The sequence below is a fragment of the Artibeus jamaicensis genome, unplaced genomic scaffold, assembly GCF_021234435.1.
Source record: "Artibeus jamaicensis isolate MK-2021 breed Jamaican fruit bat unplaced genomic scaffold, CSHL_Jam_final contig_519, whole genome shotgun sequence".
Taxonomy (NCBI): Eukaryota; Metazoa; Chordata; class Mammalia; order Chiroptera; family Phyllostomidae; genus Artibeus; species Artibeus jamaicensis.
Genome location: NW_026521871.1, coordinates 35,189,681 through 35,208,464, shown reverse-complemented (window position 1 = coordinate 35,208,464; position 18,784 = coordinate 35,189,681). Strand labels below are relative to the sequence as shown.

The window sequence follows — 18,784 nt, the reverse complement described above, 5'->3', positions numbered from 1 at the left end:
CCATCTATATCCCTTCTCTGAAATCACAGAATCCAAAAGCCCTTAAAAAAAGATTTCCCATAACCCATTTGGCAACAAAAACTGACTTTAACATACATAAGCCTATTTGTAGTCTTTATAATTATAAATGGATTTAATTTAGGAGAATTAACCCCACCCTTGAAGCTAATATATGGCACATGCATTATATTGACTACCTTTAGAAAATGTTTAAATACTTGTATTGTAAAACATATCTAGTACCAAGGTTCTGAATAACTGATCGAAGACTTGTTATCACCATTAGCAGCAGCAGCAGCACTATTAGTAAAAATACTACTATTCTTCTCATTTGTCAATGTCTGTGAGATTTTAGATGGTTTCAGGGGAGAGAGGAGATGGTTTCTTGGAAGTAAAAACTGATGGGAAAAAGTTCTGGGAGTTCTGACTTGCTGCTCACAGAAGATTTAAAAACAAGATCCATTTGAGTGAATACCTAACCTCACTCAATAGAGTAATTCATGCTTTATAGATACCACAGGAGTTGCTCCTTCTTGCTAAGCAAGCCACCATTAAGGCATGTTTTAAAGCACATTAGCATGTGTCCTACCAAACACAGAATGACAGACAGCAATAAGAGCTAAAATCCTTCCTAAGATCACACACATGCTGATCTTGCACATGAGAGGTTCTTGATTCACTGCCCCCTTTTCCTAAGCAGAACTGCCTTTCCCTTACACAGCCCTCAAGATTTGCCCAGCTGCCTTTCATCACAGAAGTGAATTCCCTCTCCTTTTCTAGACTCCTTCTTTGTTAGTAATTATACGATCAGAACACTCTTCACAAAGAGGGGCATGGACCTGCCAAAGAAAAATGCCTTTAGCAATTTAGGAAAATAATCCTGTGTGTGTTATATATGCATATACATATGTAGTTATTTCATAACAGTAAAGAACAGTTTCATATAATACATGAGAGTGTGCTTATTTTATAAGCACAGGATACAAAATTGCATGAAGAGTAAAAGAACAAAAATACATGTAGAAGATATAGAAATATCCGAAAGCACTAAATGTAAGGCTGTGGCTGATGTTCTGCTGCTTCTTAACCAGAGTTCCACCAACATGCACATGTATCACTTTTAGAATGAAATATAGATACTAAACTCCTTTTAATAATAACCTAGTAAGCAGGTAGATGGGGAAAGACACAAGTTAAAGCCATGTAGGCAAGGCATGAAGAGGAGGCAGGTAAGGAGGAAGGCCCTGAATCCGCCTCTGAGAACAAGTGACCTCCCTGGGGGTCTGGGGGGCAGGGTATGCGCAGGTCCCGCTTGACGACTGTGTGCAAGACTCAACCTCAGGCCTCAACACATGTGTGATTCTGCTGCCAAACCTGTTGGTGCAAATCCCTAATAACCTCCAATGTTGTCCTAGTCCATGAAAAGAGATTTAAAAAGAGAAGTGGGTGGTAATTTTACCCTACCATTAGTAAAAGAGAAGAAAAAGCAGCACTGATTAGCTCAACAGCACAAGCACGCCAGGACTACGGGTTGAAGGAACAAACCGCCCTATAATTAGCAAATATCAGCAAGAAGCGAAATACATTTGCTATGGGGAAAAAAAACTGTCACTATGCAACGAAATTAAAATTTTTCTTTAAGCACCATCAAAAATGGGGGGGTCCTCTTTTCCTCTTTGTCCCTTGGCTTAGAGACCAAATGATGACAATAATCTGAAAACATAAACTGCTGCTTATGTGGCAAATGCAATAGAGACAGTAGCAAGAAAATTGCTTTAATCTCTAAAGAGAGGAGCTTAGACTAGTTAAAAGGCAGCCACTGAAACAGACCAGCATGCCCGGAGTTATAACGCATTTAGGGGTAACATTCAAACAGCCATTTAAGTGCTTCTGAACCTTCCCCCCTGGAGGGAGACAAATTGTTCACGTCCTATCTCGGTTGCCGGTTTTCTCAGGAAAATACTGAAAGTCAGGATGCTAGGACTTATGTGTGAATACTGGCTGTTCCCTGAAATCTCATGAGACGGACCCTTTATCTTCACCTAAGGCTTATGGTTTGTATTGAGCAAGAGGAGTTTTCACTCCATTGCTACCTGCAAATCTTTCAGGTAGAAAGATTGTGGTTGTTTTGTGGTTGTTTTGGACCTAACTTATTTTTTTTTTAAAGAGAGGGAAAGGGAGGGAGAAAGAAAGGGAGAGAGACATCGATATGAGAGCAAGAGCAACATCAGTCAGTTGCTTCTCGTACATGCCCTGACCAGGAACTGAACCTGCATCCCAGGCCTGTCTCCTGACTGAGAATCGAACCGTTGACCTTCTGCTTTGTGGGAAGATGCCCAACCCACTGAGCTGCACAGATCAGGGTGGGGACCTACCTTATTTTTAAAAAAACTTAAAATTGTCGTTCTTATGATACAAACTAGGTACTCCAGTCATAGTAACTTAATAATAAAAACCTAGTTTTACAGGTAAAGCAGGGTCCCCTCCGTTTTTGGTCAAAGAATATAATACCTTCTCTCTTAAGTTCTATTTTTCCTTTACACCAGCAAGCTGAGAAAGCCTTTTTAGATTTTCACTTCTACCTCCGCTACCCAGCCCTGCTCTGGGCAGCATGACACACACAAAATGAACCGTCTCATTCATGTTTTGCTGTCACCGCTCCCTGACAAGTCATCCATGCACACTCACTCCCCGTCACCAGCAGCCAGCCTCTTAGCTTAGATATTCAGTTCTCAGATTGGGAAATGCATCTCCAAAGCCACGAGTGCAACACTGCAACTTCCTATTCCCATTTGAAAAGTGTTTAAATGATTATTTCTATATTGGAGCTCTGGCACGCACCAGGAGCAAGGTGCACGAGAGTATGTGCATGCGACAAGCAACCGAGCGTCTGAGGTACAAAGAGCACTGTGAAGAAGGCCCCTCTTCCTGTCCAGCTCCACTCCGGGAGTCTGGTTTACAAAGAGGGAGCGGGCAGGCCCACTGCAGCTGAGGCAGGAGCGATGCACTAGTCTTAGAAAGGGTTGGAGGTCTAGGATGGAAAAAACCAACCACTTGCGTTCTCTCGCACCACTTCTGGGTAGATGGAAACTGCTTCTGCACACCGCCCCCCTCCCATCCCCCTCCAGCTTCCTGGCAGCTGAATGCTCAAAACAAAGCACCACCCGAATCTATGAAGCTCAGAGACAATGGCACGCAGGTGGGATGAGGCGGGGGCTGAGGGAGCTATGGCGGCAGTTAACACATATTTGAGCTAACAATAGATGGACTGTGCAGTCCCCAGGAGGACTCTCAGAGGGGGCTGAGGAGCAGGGGGTCCCTTTGTCCCTCTTCCCTGAATGCTTTTCCTAGCATTGCTGATCTTGTTATTGATTCAGGCTTTGGCACGTATTTATCGATCTCAAGCTCCCAGATGAAACAAAGACTCACTAGACCACTCCCTTACTTTGGGAAATGGGTGAGGATTAGAGTTCGTTTCTCAAGTGGCAGTTTGTCTTTTTCCTGCCTCGCTTGTTCCAGGAGTTGCCGTCTCATGACGGTGAAGACGGAGCGAAGCAGTGTCCTCCCAAACACCTGGGTGGTCTCATACCGAGGTAGACTGTCACAGAACTGGGGCACGTTGCAGTAACACAGCCACCTGTGGCAAGAGGAGACAAGCACGGTCAATATCTCTTAAAGCCCCAGATCATCTGAAATCTTTCATTATGGCTTCTCTCACACTATGAACCAGAGCAGCAGAAACTGGGGCTGCAAGGACAAACAACAGTCTCACTAGCCGCTAGTGAAACCTGTGAATGAGACCAGCTCGCCCTTGTACAACCAACCGCTTGGGTCCAACTCTACGAAAACCCTTCCACTTCATAGTGCCGTGCATGGAGTCCTGCATCTGAGAGCCCGGGCGTCAAATTTCTGCTATGTCACTTAGCTGGCTGCATGACTTTGGAAATTTGATTATACCCTTAAGTCTCCATGTCCTTACCTGTAAAATGGGCAGAAAAGTGCATATAGCAATTAGAGATTCTGGCACATAAATAGTAGCTTAAGATTTTTAAAAAAAAAAAAGAAATGAAAGGGGAAGCTTTTGTGAAAGAATTAGAATTTCACCATCAAGTCCTCTGAGAAAAACTTAAGGTTTCTTTAAAATGCCTACACAGCACTCAACATACCCCTGAAGCTTTGGTGAGGAGATAAAGATCTTCAAGGCTGTTTAAAACTCAGTCACAAAATGCAGGAAGTAATAAGCTTCCACCATCTGTTGCTTAGGTACATCTTCATGACTCAGACTCAAAGTCGAAATTATGCTCCAGCATTGCACCAGGCTGGAGGAATGCCCAGGCCCAGAGGGAAACCAGGGGCTTTCTTGAGATCTGACCACAGTTCTGGGGTTCACTGGCTAGGAAGGGCACGTGATTTGGAAAGCTCGTTTAGTCCGGGAAAGCTCCTCAAAAATCAGCCCTCTTTCCTGTTGGTCTCCCAGAGCTATGCCAGGACAGGGCGACAGGAATGTACCCTGAGGGTCACAGAGAGCAGTGCCAGACCCGGACAGGGTCAGAAACTTCACTGCACAGATCCTTATTCCTTGGTAGCAGATCTAAACATCCTCTTCCAGGTCAGGCCTGCTTTCTAAAAATTGAAACCTAGCCACCGCGTGTGTCTTCCGCACCTCCTTCACAGTGGACGGAAGGGCGCTGGCGTGCCCAAGCAGCTATGGGAAGCTCCCGGGGGCTCTCAGCCCTTCAGTGAGGAGTGGAGTAATATGGATTTACTGGTGCTTATTGGCTTTTTTTCTTACTCTGTATTACTTCATATTTCCCGTGTGTTGGGGTGTGTGTATGTGGTTTTTCATCTTTAGGAAAGAAAACTTTCCTAAAGTGTGAGTCCGTTCAAAATGAACCTTAAAACTCTGCTATCATTTCAACTCTTCATTCAACTTTTCTGTCTTAATAATTTACGCTCAAATGTCTTTATGACTGCAATACCAAAATGGGGATCTTAAGTGCTGTGTTGCATCTTGTCAAGTCACAAACAGTGATCTTGTTTGGTAGCAAAAACAAGCTAGGAAGTGCATTTATTTTGTTAATCCACAGGGCACTTCAAAGAGAAATTCATCACTGTCAAGGCCGACCATTTCTGGATGTTAGTCAGTCTGTGGCCCCCTAATGAGGTTAGAGGAATAGTATGAAACTACAAATGTTAAGAGTTAAACACTCACAAACCTTAATAATGTGAAGTTCAGTTTCACGAGACTTAGGCTCTCACAAGGCTATCTGAAAGACTTAATATTAAAATACGTCCAATCTCCTCCAATGGAAGATTTCAGAGTTTGAGGATTCAGACCAGTAGTGTCCAATCAAGCTGTCTGTGATGATGAGTATGTTCTTCACCTGTGCTGCTACCAGTAGCCACCAGCCACAGCTAAGTACTGAGCACTTATAATGTGGTTAGTACACCAAGAAGCTTAACTTTTAGTGTTATTTAATTTTAATCTATTTTAAATTTACTTTTAATTTTATGAAATAAAATTAAAATTTTATTTTAAGTGAAATATTTTACATGAAATATTTAAGTGAAATATTTTTCTATTAACCACTACTTTATTGTTTTGGTAGGTCTCCATTTAGCTTCAACCACCTAAAATTTAGTGAATGAACTGAGATATGCTGTAAGTATAAAATACACACTGGATTTAAAAGACTTAGTAGGAAAAAATATATCATGAATACTTTTTCATATTATACAATGAAATAATATTTTTATATATTGGGTAAAATAAAACATGAAAGCGAAATGTCCTGTGTTTATTTACTTTTTAAAATGTAGCTACAAGAAAAATTTAAATTAATCCTGGCTGGTGGGGCTCAGTGGACTGAGCGCTGGCCTGCAAACAGAAAGGTCACTGGTTCCATTACCAGTCAGACATGCCTGGGTTGCAGGCCACGTCCCCGGTTGGAGGTGTGTGAGAGGCAACCAATCGATGTATCTCTCATACATCAATGTTTCTCTCCCTCTTCCTCCCTCCCTTCGCCTCTCTAAAAATAAATAAATAGATAATTTTTTTAAAGAAATTTTCAATTACACGTGTGGTTCACATTATGTACCTCTTGGGCAGTGCTACTTTCCAAAAAGCATTTCCATCTGAGGAAGGATCACAGATGTCTGCAACTGTACTTACGAAAGATGTTATTTCTGCTACAGCAAAGGTAGGTTATAAGTATTATCATAAAAACATAAAATGTTACCCAAAAGTACTTCCAAGGTCATTTAATCTTCCCAGGATAAGAGGGAGGCAGCACAGTTTATCATCTAGAAAAATTTTTCCAATAATAAGTTTCCATTCATTTCCTTGAAAACTATTTTATAGAACTCAGTGGACACTTTTTAGTTTTGTTTTGTATTTCCTTCCAAGACCAATTGTACTTTATAAATAAGTTTGATAAGACAAGGAGACTGAGTCAAAGTGCAGCGTTTCGGCACTGTTTCAATAACTGACAGGGACCCTGCGTGTAGTGAGATGGAAATGGGAACTTGTGTGCCCCGTCTCTGCACACACATCCCTCCAAAGACTTAAATGTAGAGAAAGATTCTGCCTAGGTGACTGGTTTCACATCTGAAAAGAAGTGAAGGGCTAGCTCATTCATTTTTGCATGCCTAATAGTGATGGCCTGTGCATGCTCTTTACTCATTGTTCAAATAACTCAGATTTTTTACAGGTCATGATCATTCTCAACCACCTTGCTTTCTTTAAAGCATGGACAGAACTGGGGAGCCTGAGGGCAGCAGACCATGTCTTCGTCTTTACTTGCTGAAAGTCCTAAGGGTTTCAAAGGATTGAAGTGACCTCTCCTAGTTCGCCCAAACTAAAGGCTACTTACTATTAGAGTTTAGACTAGAAGCTAGGTCTCCCATCCCCTAACCCACTGTTCCTTCTGTGCTTGCTCATAGACTGTCCTAGACTTACATGGCTAGTTATGAATGCCCAGGAAGGATGGTGGCTGGCCATACTTCACCGAATGATGTTCACCTGAAATTGTTTCACCAAAATCAACTTAGTTACTTCTAACTTGCCCTACAGCCTTACAAAACATCTCCCCAATATAGAGGTGACATTAACTTTCAAAAGTTCTGCACATCTCAGCATTAAAGACAAATTATTTGCCACTTTCTTTTAGCATATTCTGTTGGTCAGGTGTATTTTATAATAGATCACATTCCTCTAATACTTTATTTGCAGGTTATTTCTTCATTGAATAATTATATTAGTGCACCATCATGAAATTCAGGGAATTTCAAAAATTTGCCCAGATTTTTTTTTTTTGAAACGATGGTGATTTCTGGGGACTATATATAATGTATATTTGATATACACCTGTACCAATGATCAACTTTAAGTCTATCTTAACATTGATGTCAAATGTTTTCAATATAGATATCTTTCCTCCACTCAAAACAGAGAGTACAAGTAATTTAAGCAGTTCTACTGTTCAATTTATGTTCAATTTTCTTTATCGGGTCAGTGTTCAAGAGTTAGCTCTGTAGCAGACAGACCATTTTCTGAGTCCACTCTCGTCCTCAGAGAATCCCATCTCACCCCATGTTCATTCTGATGGGAGCTCCAGGTTCAGCCCCTTGGTTCTAATCGCCACAATTGCTGTAAATTATATCCTGAGCCAGCATTACCGGCCTTGAGGCTCACTTACACATCAAGATAAAGTCCAGTGTGCCTGCAGCCTGTAATATTACCCATTTTTTTTAGAAGATTAGTATCAGCGAGACACCATGTTGCAGTAATGTGTGGTTATTTAAATTCCCAAGTCGTCAGGACAGTGAGGTTTTACCCTGAAACAATCATCCTCATAATTTTCACAGGTTGTTTCTACTTCCCTTTCTTCATCCGTGATGGTGGGGAAGCAGAGGAAGGGTTGTCTACCTTCATTTCCTTATGTATTATTAACAGAGGCTCTTGGTCTACATTCCACCTAGAAATCAGCAGGTTTCAGAACTCATCAGGGCCTATTCATTTCAGCCTCTGAGCGGGTTTGTCTTCATCACTGGCTGACTCCCCTTCTCTGCCTTCAGCTGTTGGCGCGGGCTGCTGGGCTGAAGAGGACTCCGCTGCTGCCTTTCCCCTTGTGACCTTAGTTTCTAAAGTGATGTTCCAACAAGTGCACTCTCGGTGCACTTATTCAGCGGTACACGCTCTAGCTTAAGAGTCCCCTGTTGGCAGTGACAGAGCTTTTGGCGACAACATGTGTGGGAGGAAACGATGACTAGTGTCTGCCCAGCACCTGTCCTGGGCACCAGACGCTTTGCACAAAACCACCTCGTGGAACACTCACCACCCGAGTGAGACTTGGACAGAGAGACACTGAAGGTCCAGGAGGTGAAAGGATGGTCTAAACACAGAACCAGGAAGGAACAGGGCTGTGGTTCAAACCCAAAATACGTTCAAACGCGTATTTCTAGTTTTACTGCTCCCTAAGTATTCGTAAGTTCCACCTGTTTCTTGGTCAGTCCTGAGTGCTAATAGTATTTTCATTCTGCTTTCTAAAACACTGTAATATCTTCCATGTTGCTTCACATTTAATTCCTCTTCTTGATGAAACAATTGTTCCTGTTAAGAATGGCAAATATTCTGACAAACATTCGGCTTTGCCCACTGTTCACAGATGGGGTTAAAGGGCATTTATCTTTGAGAGATATACCTCAACTCATTTCAAACAACCATTACAACAATACAGAAATTGTTATTAATGTAAAACTCTAAAATGGAGGTGCAGAAATGAAGGTATACTTTAACAACTGATTCTCAAGAAATCTGTAATTCCTCAAAAAGTCGATAATTAAGAGAAAATACTTTCTCTTAAAAGAGAGGGAGTATCTACTATAAAAGGAGGGAGGTGAGGAAAAAGGGGAAGTTCTCATGAAATCAGGCCAGTGAACAGGAGGGGAAAGCCCTACCTTAAACTACACCCATCCCTACACGCCATCACTGAAAATAACCTGGGGACGAGTGGTCTTTAAAGTACAGAATGAAAATCACTCTGTACTTTAAATCTGAAATATATATATATATATATATATATATATATATATATATATACACACACACACACACACTCATAATATTCCCCTAAGCAAGCTCGTTATGCCCATTAAATCTACAGGGAAAGGTATAAAGGAGGAATAGAATGGAGAATCCAAGTCACTTTCTTACTTTAATGAAAACAAATATAGGTCATTCTATTGTGCATAGCCCATGTTTAAGATTTTTTAAGGCAATTTATCAGTTCCTAAGCAATCAAAATAAACTCCCACTTTAGGAAAAAACATGTGCAATCCAAGAGTCTTCAGAGTTTGATACCCACCAACAGGGAAATGGTTAGGTAAATTGTGGTACATCAACTCAACGAACTATAACATAGCTAGTAAAACAATAGGTGTTAAGTGGAGAGACAAAAAGGATGCAAATTCTGTATTTTCTTTCATTCTAACTAATGTCAAATATTTACTTAAAAAAGTAAAGGCTGGAAGATAATATCTATACCAACATTAGTTCTGTCATGGTGCTGGGACTAGGGTGACCTCCCCTTCTTTAAAAACAAATTCTTTAGCCCTGGCTGGTGTGGCTCAGTGGATGAGTGCCGGCCTGCAAACAGACTGGTCGCCAGTGCAATTCCCAGTCAGGGCACATGCCTGGTTTGCAGGCCAGGTCCCCAGTTGAGGGTGTGGGAGAGGCAACCAACTGATCCCAACATCAGTGTTTCTCTCTTTCTCTTCCTCTCTCCCTTCCCCTCTGTTTAAAAAAACTTTTTTAAAAAATTGCTTTAAAAATTTTTTATATTCCTGGTCATTGCATTTTTCAAATGAGATCTTTGTGTGAGAATTACAGAGTTATGGTATTGTTATCTAAATCAGCGATGTTCAATAGAAATATAATGCAAGCCACATGCAATTTAAAATTTTCCACTAGTCATATCAAAGAATAAAAAGAAACAGGTAAAATTAACATATTTTAGTTAATTCAATGCATCTAAAATATTACCATTTTAAAATGTAATCAACAGAAGACACTATTGATGAAATACTTCACATTCTTTTTCCTAGCCACATTTTTTGAGCACTCAGAAGCCCCCTGTGAGTAGCAGCTATCATATTGGAAAGTACAGCTCTACGGTTTGCATCCCTCACCCCCCAAAACATCATGATATGAATAAAAAGTGGAAGTCTGGACCCTTAAACTACACAGACATTTTCTCTGAATTGATGATGTCACCATGGGAAATGGACAACCCTTTGCTTGCAGAGACAAGTAGCAATTTTGTGTCTGTGATGTGCTCTATGGGGCCCAACGGCAAAGAACTGGTCACCTGATTACCTTGTGTAGTTTTCTTTGTAGCCAGAAATATCGTCATTGGGAGATCGCAGTCTTCGCTGAGATGGGGCCTCCAGATGCCAATAGTTGATCCGGTTTAGGAACATTTTGGCCAACTCCATTATTGTCTGCCTTTCTTTGGGTGGCAGGTGACTAAACTTGTACTGTACAAAGTTATTCACGCCCTTAAAAGGAAGAAAGGCAATTTATCCATGCAGCTTTGGAATGACACTAATTCTGAACACCCACACAGACAGCAGCACTGGTGCATTCTTAGCAAAGGAACAGACATTTCCCTAGTCACAAAAAAGCTCTTCCTTTTCCCTGTTAGAGAGCAGGAATGCCAAGAGGGCATCCGCTGTGCCTCAGATCACAGCAAATGAAAAGTGACAGGAGAGAGAGGCTGTGAGTTGCAATTCTGTGCCTGCCGCAATCCTGACAGGTTAAAAAGAAAATCAAAATCACAGACTGAAAAGGTCAAAGCCCCTTAAACAATAAAATATGACCACTTTGCAGAATAATTCTTGCTGTACTATCAACACAATAGCTCACATTTAATGAGGCTCGTGGATAAATAATGTTTTTACATTAGCAAAATTTTAATGAAAAGACCACTAGTATACCTAAACTCCACTAGATTTTAAGCTCTTTACTGTCACTCTCAGTCTCAGCAAGCTTACCCTCCAAAAACAAATCCTATTCAAAATTATGAGCTTTGTCAAGAATCTGTGGATTAATTTAATCTGTCTACAGAACAGTCCCGTCTAACCTAATGTCAAATTTTAAAAAACAACAACAAATTCTTATTTAATAGAGTTTGAAAACAAAATTTCTTCTACTGCAAACAGACTGATAAAAATAGATTTATTTATAAGGGCTCTGATACCGTGTCTTCTGTAATCATCCTCATCAAGAGATTCAGTCAACAGTACGAGATTTATTCAGCCAAACGACAGGCTAAAGAACGATGCTGGTGAAAGAGACTGACAACACCTAACAGAAAAAGTCTGCACGTGTCAACGGATTTCCCGAGTAGATCGACTTCTTTCCAGGAATCACAATATAGCGGGAAGTCAATTTCTGGACTCAAAAACCTCATTTCTTTTTTGCTTTGCTTGCTGGGCTCACAGTTTTTTCACACTGCTACTGAATTCCCTCACATCGACAAGCTTTTTCAGACAATTCCAAGCAAAGGAATGAAAGACTTAATTTTTAAACATGAACACCAAGAAGAAGCATATTTTATATATTTTTACAAATTACATGTTCTACTTAATTTTTTCCTTCCCCAAATACACAGTGATTTCTGAGTATACGGCAACCCTAAAAGACAAAAGCTAGGTCATTAATTAAGTATTCACTTCTGAGCCAAAGGGCCCAGGACAATTTCTACAGACTGGGAGCATCTCTAAGGGGGGTATGGAGGATAGAAAAAAAGATGTGAAAGGAAGATTAAAAGGTTCATTCAGCCTTAAAGCAATTTTTAAAAGCGGGGGGGGGGGGGGGGACTTCTCTTTTTCTCTTTTTACCTGTTCAATACTAGGTTTTTCAAATGGGGGTTTCTTCTCCAAAGAGCCTTCAACCACAGGTTTTCCTCTTTGTAAAATAGACTTTCTCAAGAGCTGCAAAGAAATCATTTTTAAAAATCAATCAGAGCTTCTCTCTCTGTCCCTCTCTGTCCCTCTCCCTCCCTCCCTCCCTCCCTCCCTCCCTCCCTCTCTTTCTCACACACACACACACACACACACACACACACACACACACACAGAGGCTTTGAAGGAAAGTCACCATATTCTATTTATCTCAACTACATGTAAACAAAGCCTTAAATCACGAAATGGGTTGACTACCAGGTAACCCAAGTTTGCACACACCCACGAGCAGAGCCACGAGGAACTAGACACCTTTCACACTGTGGGCAGCCTGGGGCAGCAGAGGCCACCAGACACCTGTATCCTACGCACTGTCCCCTCTCCCCACTCTGTTTCTGGCTTTCCACTGACTGACCCAGGGGTCTGGTGTACACCATGCAAACTTTGCACACACCCATCTAGAACACTGAAGGTATGCTAAATAACACCCTAGAGGGGGGTCCTGTTTAAGCCCCGGAAAGGCCAAGATCTATTTTGCACAAATGAGGTGGGGGGTCGGGGAGGCGGGGACTGTCTGTGGCAGCCGTATATCACCGTCAGAATCCCAAGGCCCGAGCTTCTTTGGAAGGCATTTTGCAGGGCTCTCAACTGGCAACTTTCACTGTTGCGGTCTTTTTTCATTTCCTCTCCGCCTGCAGAACGCAGGCCAAGTGTTCTGGCATTTCAATACCAACAAAACAAAACGCTGCTCTAATCCCTGCCATTGGAATTCTAAGCCCTCAAAGAGCAAATATCAGAGAGAGAAGAAAACAGAGAGCCACTAATCAAAACCTAGTTTGGAAATAAATTTAATATTAAAATTCTTTACCTTCCACCTTTGCTCGAACCTTCACATGTGGGCTAGTGATGATACATGACCCTGCATTTATTGGTTACTTTTTCCCCCTCCTCTCTCGACTCACTGCCTTTTCAATACAAACAAAACAAGGCACCCATTCTCCTAAGAGTTAATGAACATGGACAACCCCACAAGGTTGAAGGTCCCCAGGTGTCCCCATCTGGGTATGTACTACAAGGGCCTCAGTGGTCTCTAGGGGTGTCATGTAAATTATTAGTGCAGGGCGCTGTCGATCCAGTCGCTGTGTTATGCCCATCTTTACAAGAGCAAATGTGCAATAAGCCACTGTGCGTGATTCTAAGGATACATAAAAATTGATCATAAAATTTAAATACAAATAATTCTGGTTGCCATTTTTTCCCTCCAGTAAAAATAAGACCGTTTGGGAACTTGGCCTGTGGGGGGTTTCATTGCGGAGATAAACTGCTGGACTGGGGAACTGTTGAATCTTATTTTCTACAAAAGAATAACACTGGGATAAATGGGCGTATCAACAAATTTTAATAATAGCAAGCATTTGCATCCTCACTTCTGCCAGGCATTCTCTGTAGTTCTTGGTACATATTATCTAATAGTCAAAACAATCTGTTGACACAGGGGCTATTATTGTTTGCATTTTGCAGATAAGGAAACTGAGAGAGAAGGACTAGCCCAAGGTCACATTTGGTAAGTGATGCAGCTGGATTTAACCCCAGAGAGCTGGGCTCCGGGGCCACATTCACAGGCGCGGGGGAGACACTGAGCTTTAGCACTCAGCTTTTCAACTGAGTTTATTTTCAACATCTAAGACTTCAGTTTATTTTTAATGCTACTAAAATGTATACTACATTTGAATCATTGAAACGTATGAGACACGAGAGCTGCCTCTTAAAAGTTAAGGAAGAATGATTGAGAACTAAATTTGCCCAAAGAATGACTTGGTGGGGAGGAGAGGGGAAGAATGCTGAGTATTTTGGATCTTGTTCCCCAAGCAAAAATATTGGCGCTGTTAAAGAAGAGGGCGGTAAGAGGGAGAGAGAGGACGCACTTCCAAGCAGAGCAGTGCTTGGTGGGTCAAGAGGAGGCTGACAGGATGGAAACCTTGACACCACCTTCCACTTCCAACAGGGCACAGGGGACAGCCAGGGAGCTAAGTTCCAAGACAAATAGTAGCTGCAGCCATGCAAGCACTGTTTTCCTTCGACTCAGATCTTTTTCCAAAGAAGCTCTAAACCGTATGAACCTGCCAGGGCTCAACCTTGATGACTCAGGCCTCAGAGCCATGTCAACAAATTGTCACCTGGAGTAGCCCAGTGCCTGCTAATGGCTGTGGGGAATTGTTATTCATTCATACATTTTCTCTCTCTCCTTCTTTTCTCTCTTTCTCCTCCCAACTAACCTTTTTAGAGTTAATATTTCCTTAGGACCCCCTAATTTAAAAATACTATTCTTCACTCCTATCCCCTATCGACCTCCAAAAAACCCATTAGTTAAAAAAAAGAAGGGAAAATGGTGTACCAAGTAAATTCAAACAAACAACAAAAAACCTACAGGAACTGGGCACGGAATTTTCACCAAGACTCCTAGCAGCAAAAGAGGGAACTCAGTGGAAAATGTATCTGCCCTCATCATATAAAATGAAGCCCAGCATTCACTGGAAGCAGAAAATGTTCCCTAGCTCTAATGGAGTGTTCGGGGTTTTGTTTTTGTTTTTAAAAGATCCTCGTAAGTTTACAAACTACAGCACAGTAGTGTCTTCAATAACAGGTTGGTTTTTTAAATTATTCCTTTTGTCATCCTTCTTTCTGAATCGATTTTTAGTCCCATTACCAGTTTCCCTCCCACCTCTCTCAGTCCAACTGAAATTAGAAGCTTGGGGGGACACAGGTCTGGAAGCAGGGAAGGGACAGGATCCAAAGGACCTGAGGTGGAGCCATGAAGACACAGCTATGGGGAGCGGTGGCACTCACTAGTCAGTGACTCGCGTCAACAAGACGCAGAGAAGAGTGGGAAGATGCCAGAGCAAATATGGAAATTCCTAACTGCTCCCCTCGAAGCCTAAAGAGTCAAAGCCCCCAACACCACCACCCTGAGCCCACCTCCTCCCAGCCTCCCCTCACTCACTAGGCTCCGCACACTGGTCTCCTTGCTATTCCCATGTCACATCCACCTCATCTGGCACACAGCCCAGACACTTGTGCCTCCTGCTGGCTGGAAGGCTCTTCCCCCAACCCTTTTCAGAGAAGGCTCCTATCACCTCTTTTGCATCTCTGTTCAACTGTCATCTCTGAGGGGCCTTTCCTAACTGCGCTTCCTCGCTACCGTGCCCCCCGACCACACCACCATCCCTGCCCTTCTGATTCCATTTACCCTACACTTTGTTTCTCTTCGCAGCACTTATCACTACCTGCAAATATATTATTTACTTGTTGGTTGTCTGCCTCTTCTACCCAAATGGAAACTCCATGAGGGCAAAGACTTCCTTGCCCACGGATCTATCCCTTATGCCTACAGGATGCCATGCGAAGAGCAGGAGTGCAATACACATCTGTCGCGTGGGTGAATGGATGGGGGGATGGACAGAAATCATAAGCACAAGCAAACAAGGACACTGAACTTGGCATACAAGTCTGAAGGCTCTCAAGGAGAGTCAGGTGTTCAACATATGGTGCGTCATGCAGAAACACATGTGCCAGCAAACCCTGTGGGCAAAATGTACCAAGAGCTGAGAGCCTTCCTGCCCATGACCTGGTACGTGGAAACGGAGCACATTCGAACAATGAGAGAAAGAGGAAAAGCCTTTTACAAGGTTAGAATCGTACCTTGAATAGGTAGAAATAAACTTGCTTGGTGTCAGCATCCTCTTCCTTGTGCACACAGGTAAAGAGATACTCCACATCCAACACTATTCCCAGGAGTCTATTCATTTCTTCCTCTGATACGTTCTCCAAGTGGGAGACGTGAGCAGCTTAGGACAAAGATGAAAGGAACATATGTGAGAAGTTAGTTGGAAACTGCAAACACTCTCAACTTGAGAATGGAAGGTTGTCTCTCACAAACCTTCAAGGACACCAACCCATGAGGTTGCATGGCAAACAGGAAATTTCTGAACCTCTGCCTCGAAAATGGACCAGAGGCTAACCAGTCTAATACTAACTAACATATATTTAAAGTCCAGAACTCCTTGGCACCAAGTCAGGTCATCATGGTGTCAAATTCTTCTGTGTTTCCCTATCAGCAAATGCTCCACCACATCAAGAGGGTTCTGTGGTCCTAGAGGTGGATCTGGGATTTGGAGGTCTGCGCTTGAGGGACATTAAAAGCAAACTCCCTGAAAGCTGAGTTCTAGATGCTGTGAATGGTTCAGTATCGTATCAGTACAAAGACTAAATGAAGGCCCTTTCCCTCAACCTTTCTGAACACAATGAACCTCACTCTCTGCAGCAAAGTTCCCACTGGAGCTTGAGATTGAACATCCTCCAGGGTCAAGACCCCAAACCCACTCTTCCGGTCTCTGTCCTGCTGTCTTACTACAGTTAAGCGACTTATCTGTTAACCTTCTCTCCCACATCCCTGTCCTCTCTTCTACCCAAATCCAAGGTTATTTTAGTTTTCAAGGTTATCTTAGTTAATCCTCAAACAATCTCATGAAATAGGTATCAGTAATCCTATTGGCGGCCGAGGAAACTGAGGCTCAGAGAGACTGCAGGCTGTTTCACGCCATGTTATTCAGCCAACAAGGAAGAACCAGGGCCTGAAAGTGAAGAAGGTTTGACCCAAATTCTAAAGCACCCACAAACAAATTTGTTATGAGTAGCTAATTCACTTCAAGTCCTTTCCCAGTTGACAAGGCCTCTCTCGGAAAGCCACCCAATCATCACCCACTAGCCCACGAGCTCCTCTGGGCCAGGAGCAGGTCTCTGCTTTCTGGATCCCCAGCACTTATCGCCACGCTTGCTGCAGAGTGGACACGGTCCTCTCAGGCATTGCTCTTGGTGTGCTCTTGCTTAGACACTGAAGGGCTTGGGATGCTCTTTAAAGAAAGACTAATATGTGCAGTAGAGTCAGGCTTTTCCTTGCCTTTCTAAAGGCAGATGGGACTGAACATTATTCAGGAATACCTGTGAGGTGTCAGCATGGGTCAGTCTACTCCAGAAACCATGGTGCTCTTGACATTAAACCACAAAGTTCAGTCAGGAGCCTGGGACAGAAAGTGCTGTGGGTGCCCTGCCCACATGCTCTCTCCTACCACTTCAGGACACACATCCTGGCTGCTGATCTGTAAAAAGCACTGCCACACTCTTGCCCCTCAAGAGCAGCCTTCAACCAAAGACTGGAGAAGTTACAGTACAAGTTCCCCTCCCTCACCCCTCAGGTGGAATAACTGTGAGGAAAACATTCTACACCGGCTCCCACATTCTCCCCCAGACCCGAGCACCGGCTGTCCGCAGTGGGAGCTGGCTTAGCACACACTCTTTATTGACCACCTCATCCTCTTTGTCGCACTTTTCCACTCCCGACCTTTACCCCAAATAAACTACTTGCACTTAAATCCTTGTCTGCAGTCTGCTTCTGAGGAAGTCCAAACTAAGATAGCTGATCAAAAGCAATTTCAAAGAGGTAGGAGGATTAAATAGCGAGAGTGCACTTTCCGTGTCCATGAGGAAACCAGATTAATGGGGTTAAAATTAGAGGGACAGAGGCCACCCAACTGAAATTCCTATCTAATGCAGTGGACCTGTGGAAAAGCAGAGTGATGGGCCCAAGGTCATAGGACACTGGTGATGAGTGTGCGTGTGCACACGACTGCATGTGCGTGTGTGTGTGCGCCCACAGACAGCATTTTTAAATCGTAAGATGGAGGAAGAAAATTTTGGTGACCTGTCTGCCTTAGATATCGCAGAGCAAATCTAAGGATGCATCTACACTTTAAAGTGCCAATACTGTATTATCACATAATCAAATAGAAAAGGAACAAGTGGACTCAAGTGTTTCTAAGTGATTTGCATCATAGAAAAGCTACAAATATATATGTGTGAAAACACAAAAATTAATCTTCGAATCTATTATTTTACACTTGGCTATACATGCTGTGGCTTCCTCACATTCTAAAAGGGGCCTGAAATTAGACTTCTTTTTAAGTAGTATGTTTGCCAGGTCACCCTTTCCTGAAGACTGAAACATTTCCCTTGAGTTCAGTCTGCAGCCTTTGGGAGATAAGCCTCATTCCGAAGACAATTAGGTCAAGATTTTTATGTCGGTTATGCACAGAAGTAATTTCACTTAAGACTATTTTTACCTAGCCATGTTTTCATTTCTTTCCAGTGATAAGCTGTGAAAAGAAGCAGTCTACAATATAAGATAAATTTCTGCAGATGAAACACTCCGAGGTGCTAACACAGAGTGTTAGCATATAACTCACAGAAGAACGTGCCGTGATTTATTGTTAAAACCAGTGGCTCACTTTTTATTAACCCACAAACTACTTCACCCAAAGGAATCCCTGATCAGAATTAGAAAGGCTGTTCTGAACCGGGGGTGGAGAGTCCTATTTTCAGAAGGCCGTCCCCTTGTGGGGGCTCCATGGTCTGAAAACCAGTTCGGAAACATTTTCTCACATACTTTGAAGAGCAGACCAGATAAAAATTTAAATGCTTAAGAATTGCCCTGGCTGGTGTAGCTCAGTGGATTGAGCATGGGCCTGTGAACCAAAAAACTGCAGTTCAATTCCCAGTCAGGGTACATGCCTGGGTTGCAGGCCAGTTCCCGGCAGGGGACTCACGAGAGGCAACCATACATTGATATTTCTCTCCCTCTATCCTTCCCTTCCTCTCTAAAGATAAATAAATAAAATCTTTTTAAAAATAATGAAATAAAATAAAATGCTTAAGAATCGAGACCTGAGGAAGTTCATTTCCCTCTGACTCTGCTGAGGAGGGAATC

The 18,784-nt window shown here is 42.5% G+C and overlaps 1 protein-coding gene across 3 annotated transcripts in view; it reads right to left on the bottom strand.

The window, feature by feature from the left end:
- Positions 1–18,784, bottom strand: part of KAT2B (lysine acetyltransferase 2B) — a 93,843-nt gene that overhangs the window by 33,318 nt on the left and 41,741 nt on the right. For all 3 annotated transcript variants that reach the window (XM_053669265.1, XM_053669266.1, XM_037143981.2), the window contains exons 3-6: positions 15,664–15,809; positions 11,902–11,994; positions 10,376–10,557; positions 3,446–3,637 (exon numbers count right to left, since the gene is read on the bottom strand). In XM_053669265.1, coding sequence (XP_053525240.1) covers positions 3,446–3,637; positions 10,376–10,557; positions 11,902–11,994; positions 15,664–15,809 — 613 coding nt within the window. The remainder of the gene's footprint in view (positions 1–3,445; positions 3,638–10,375; positions 10,558–11,901; positions 11,995–15,663; positions 15,810–18,784) is intronic.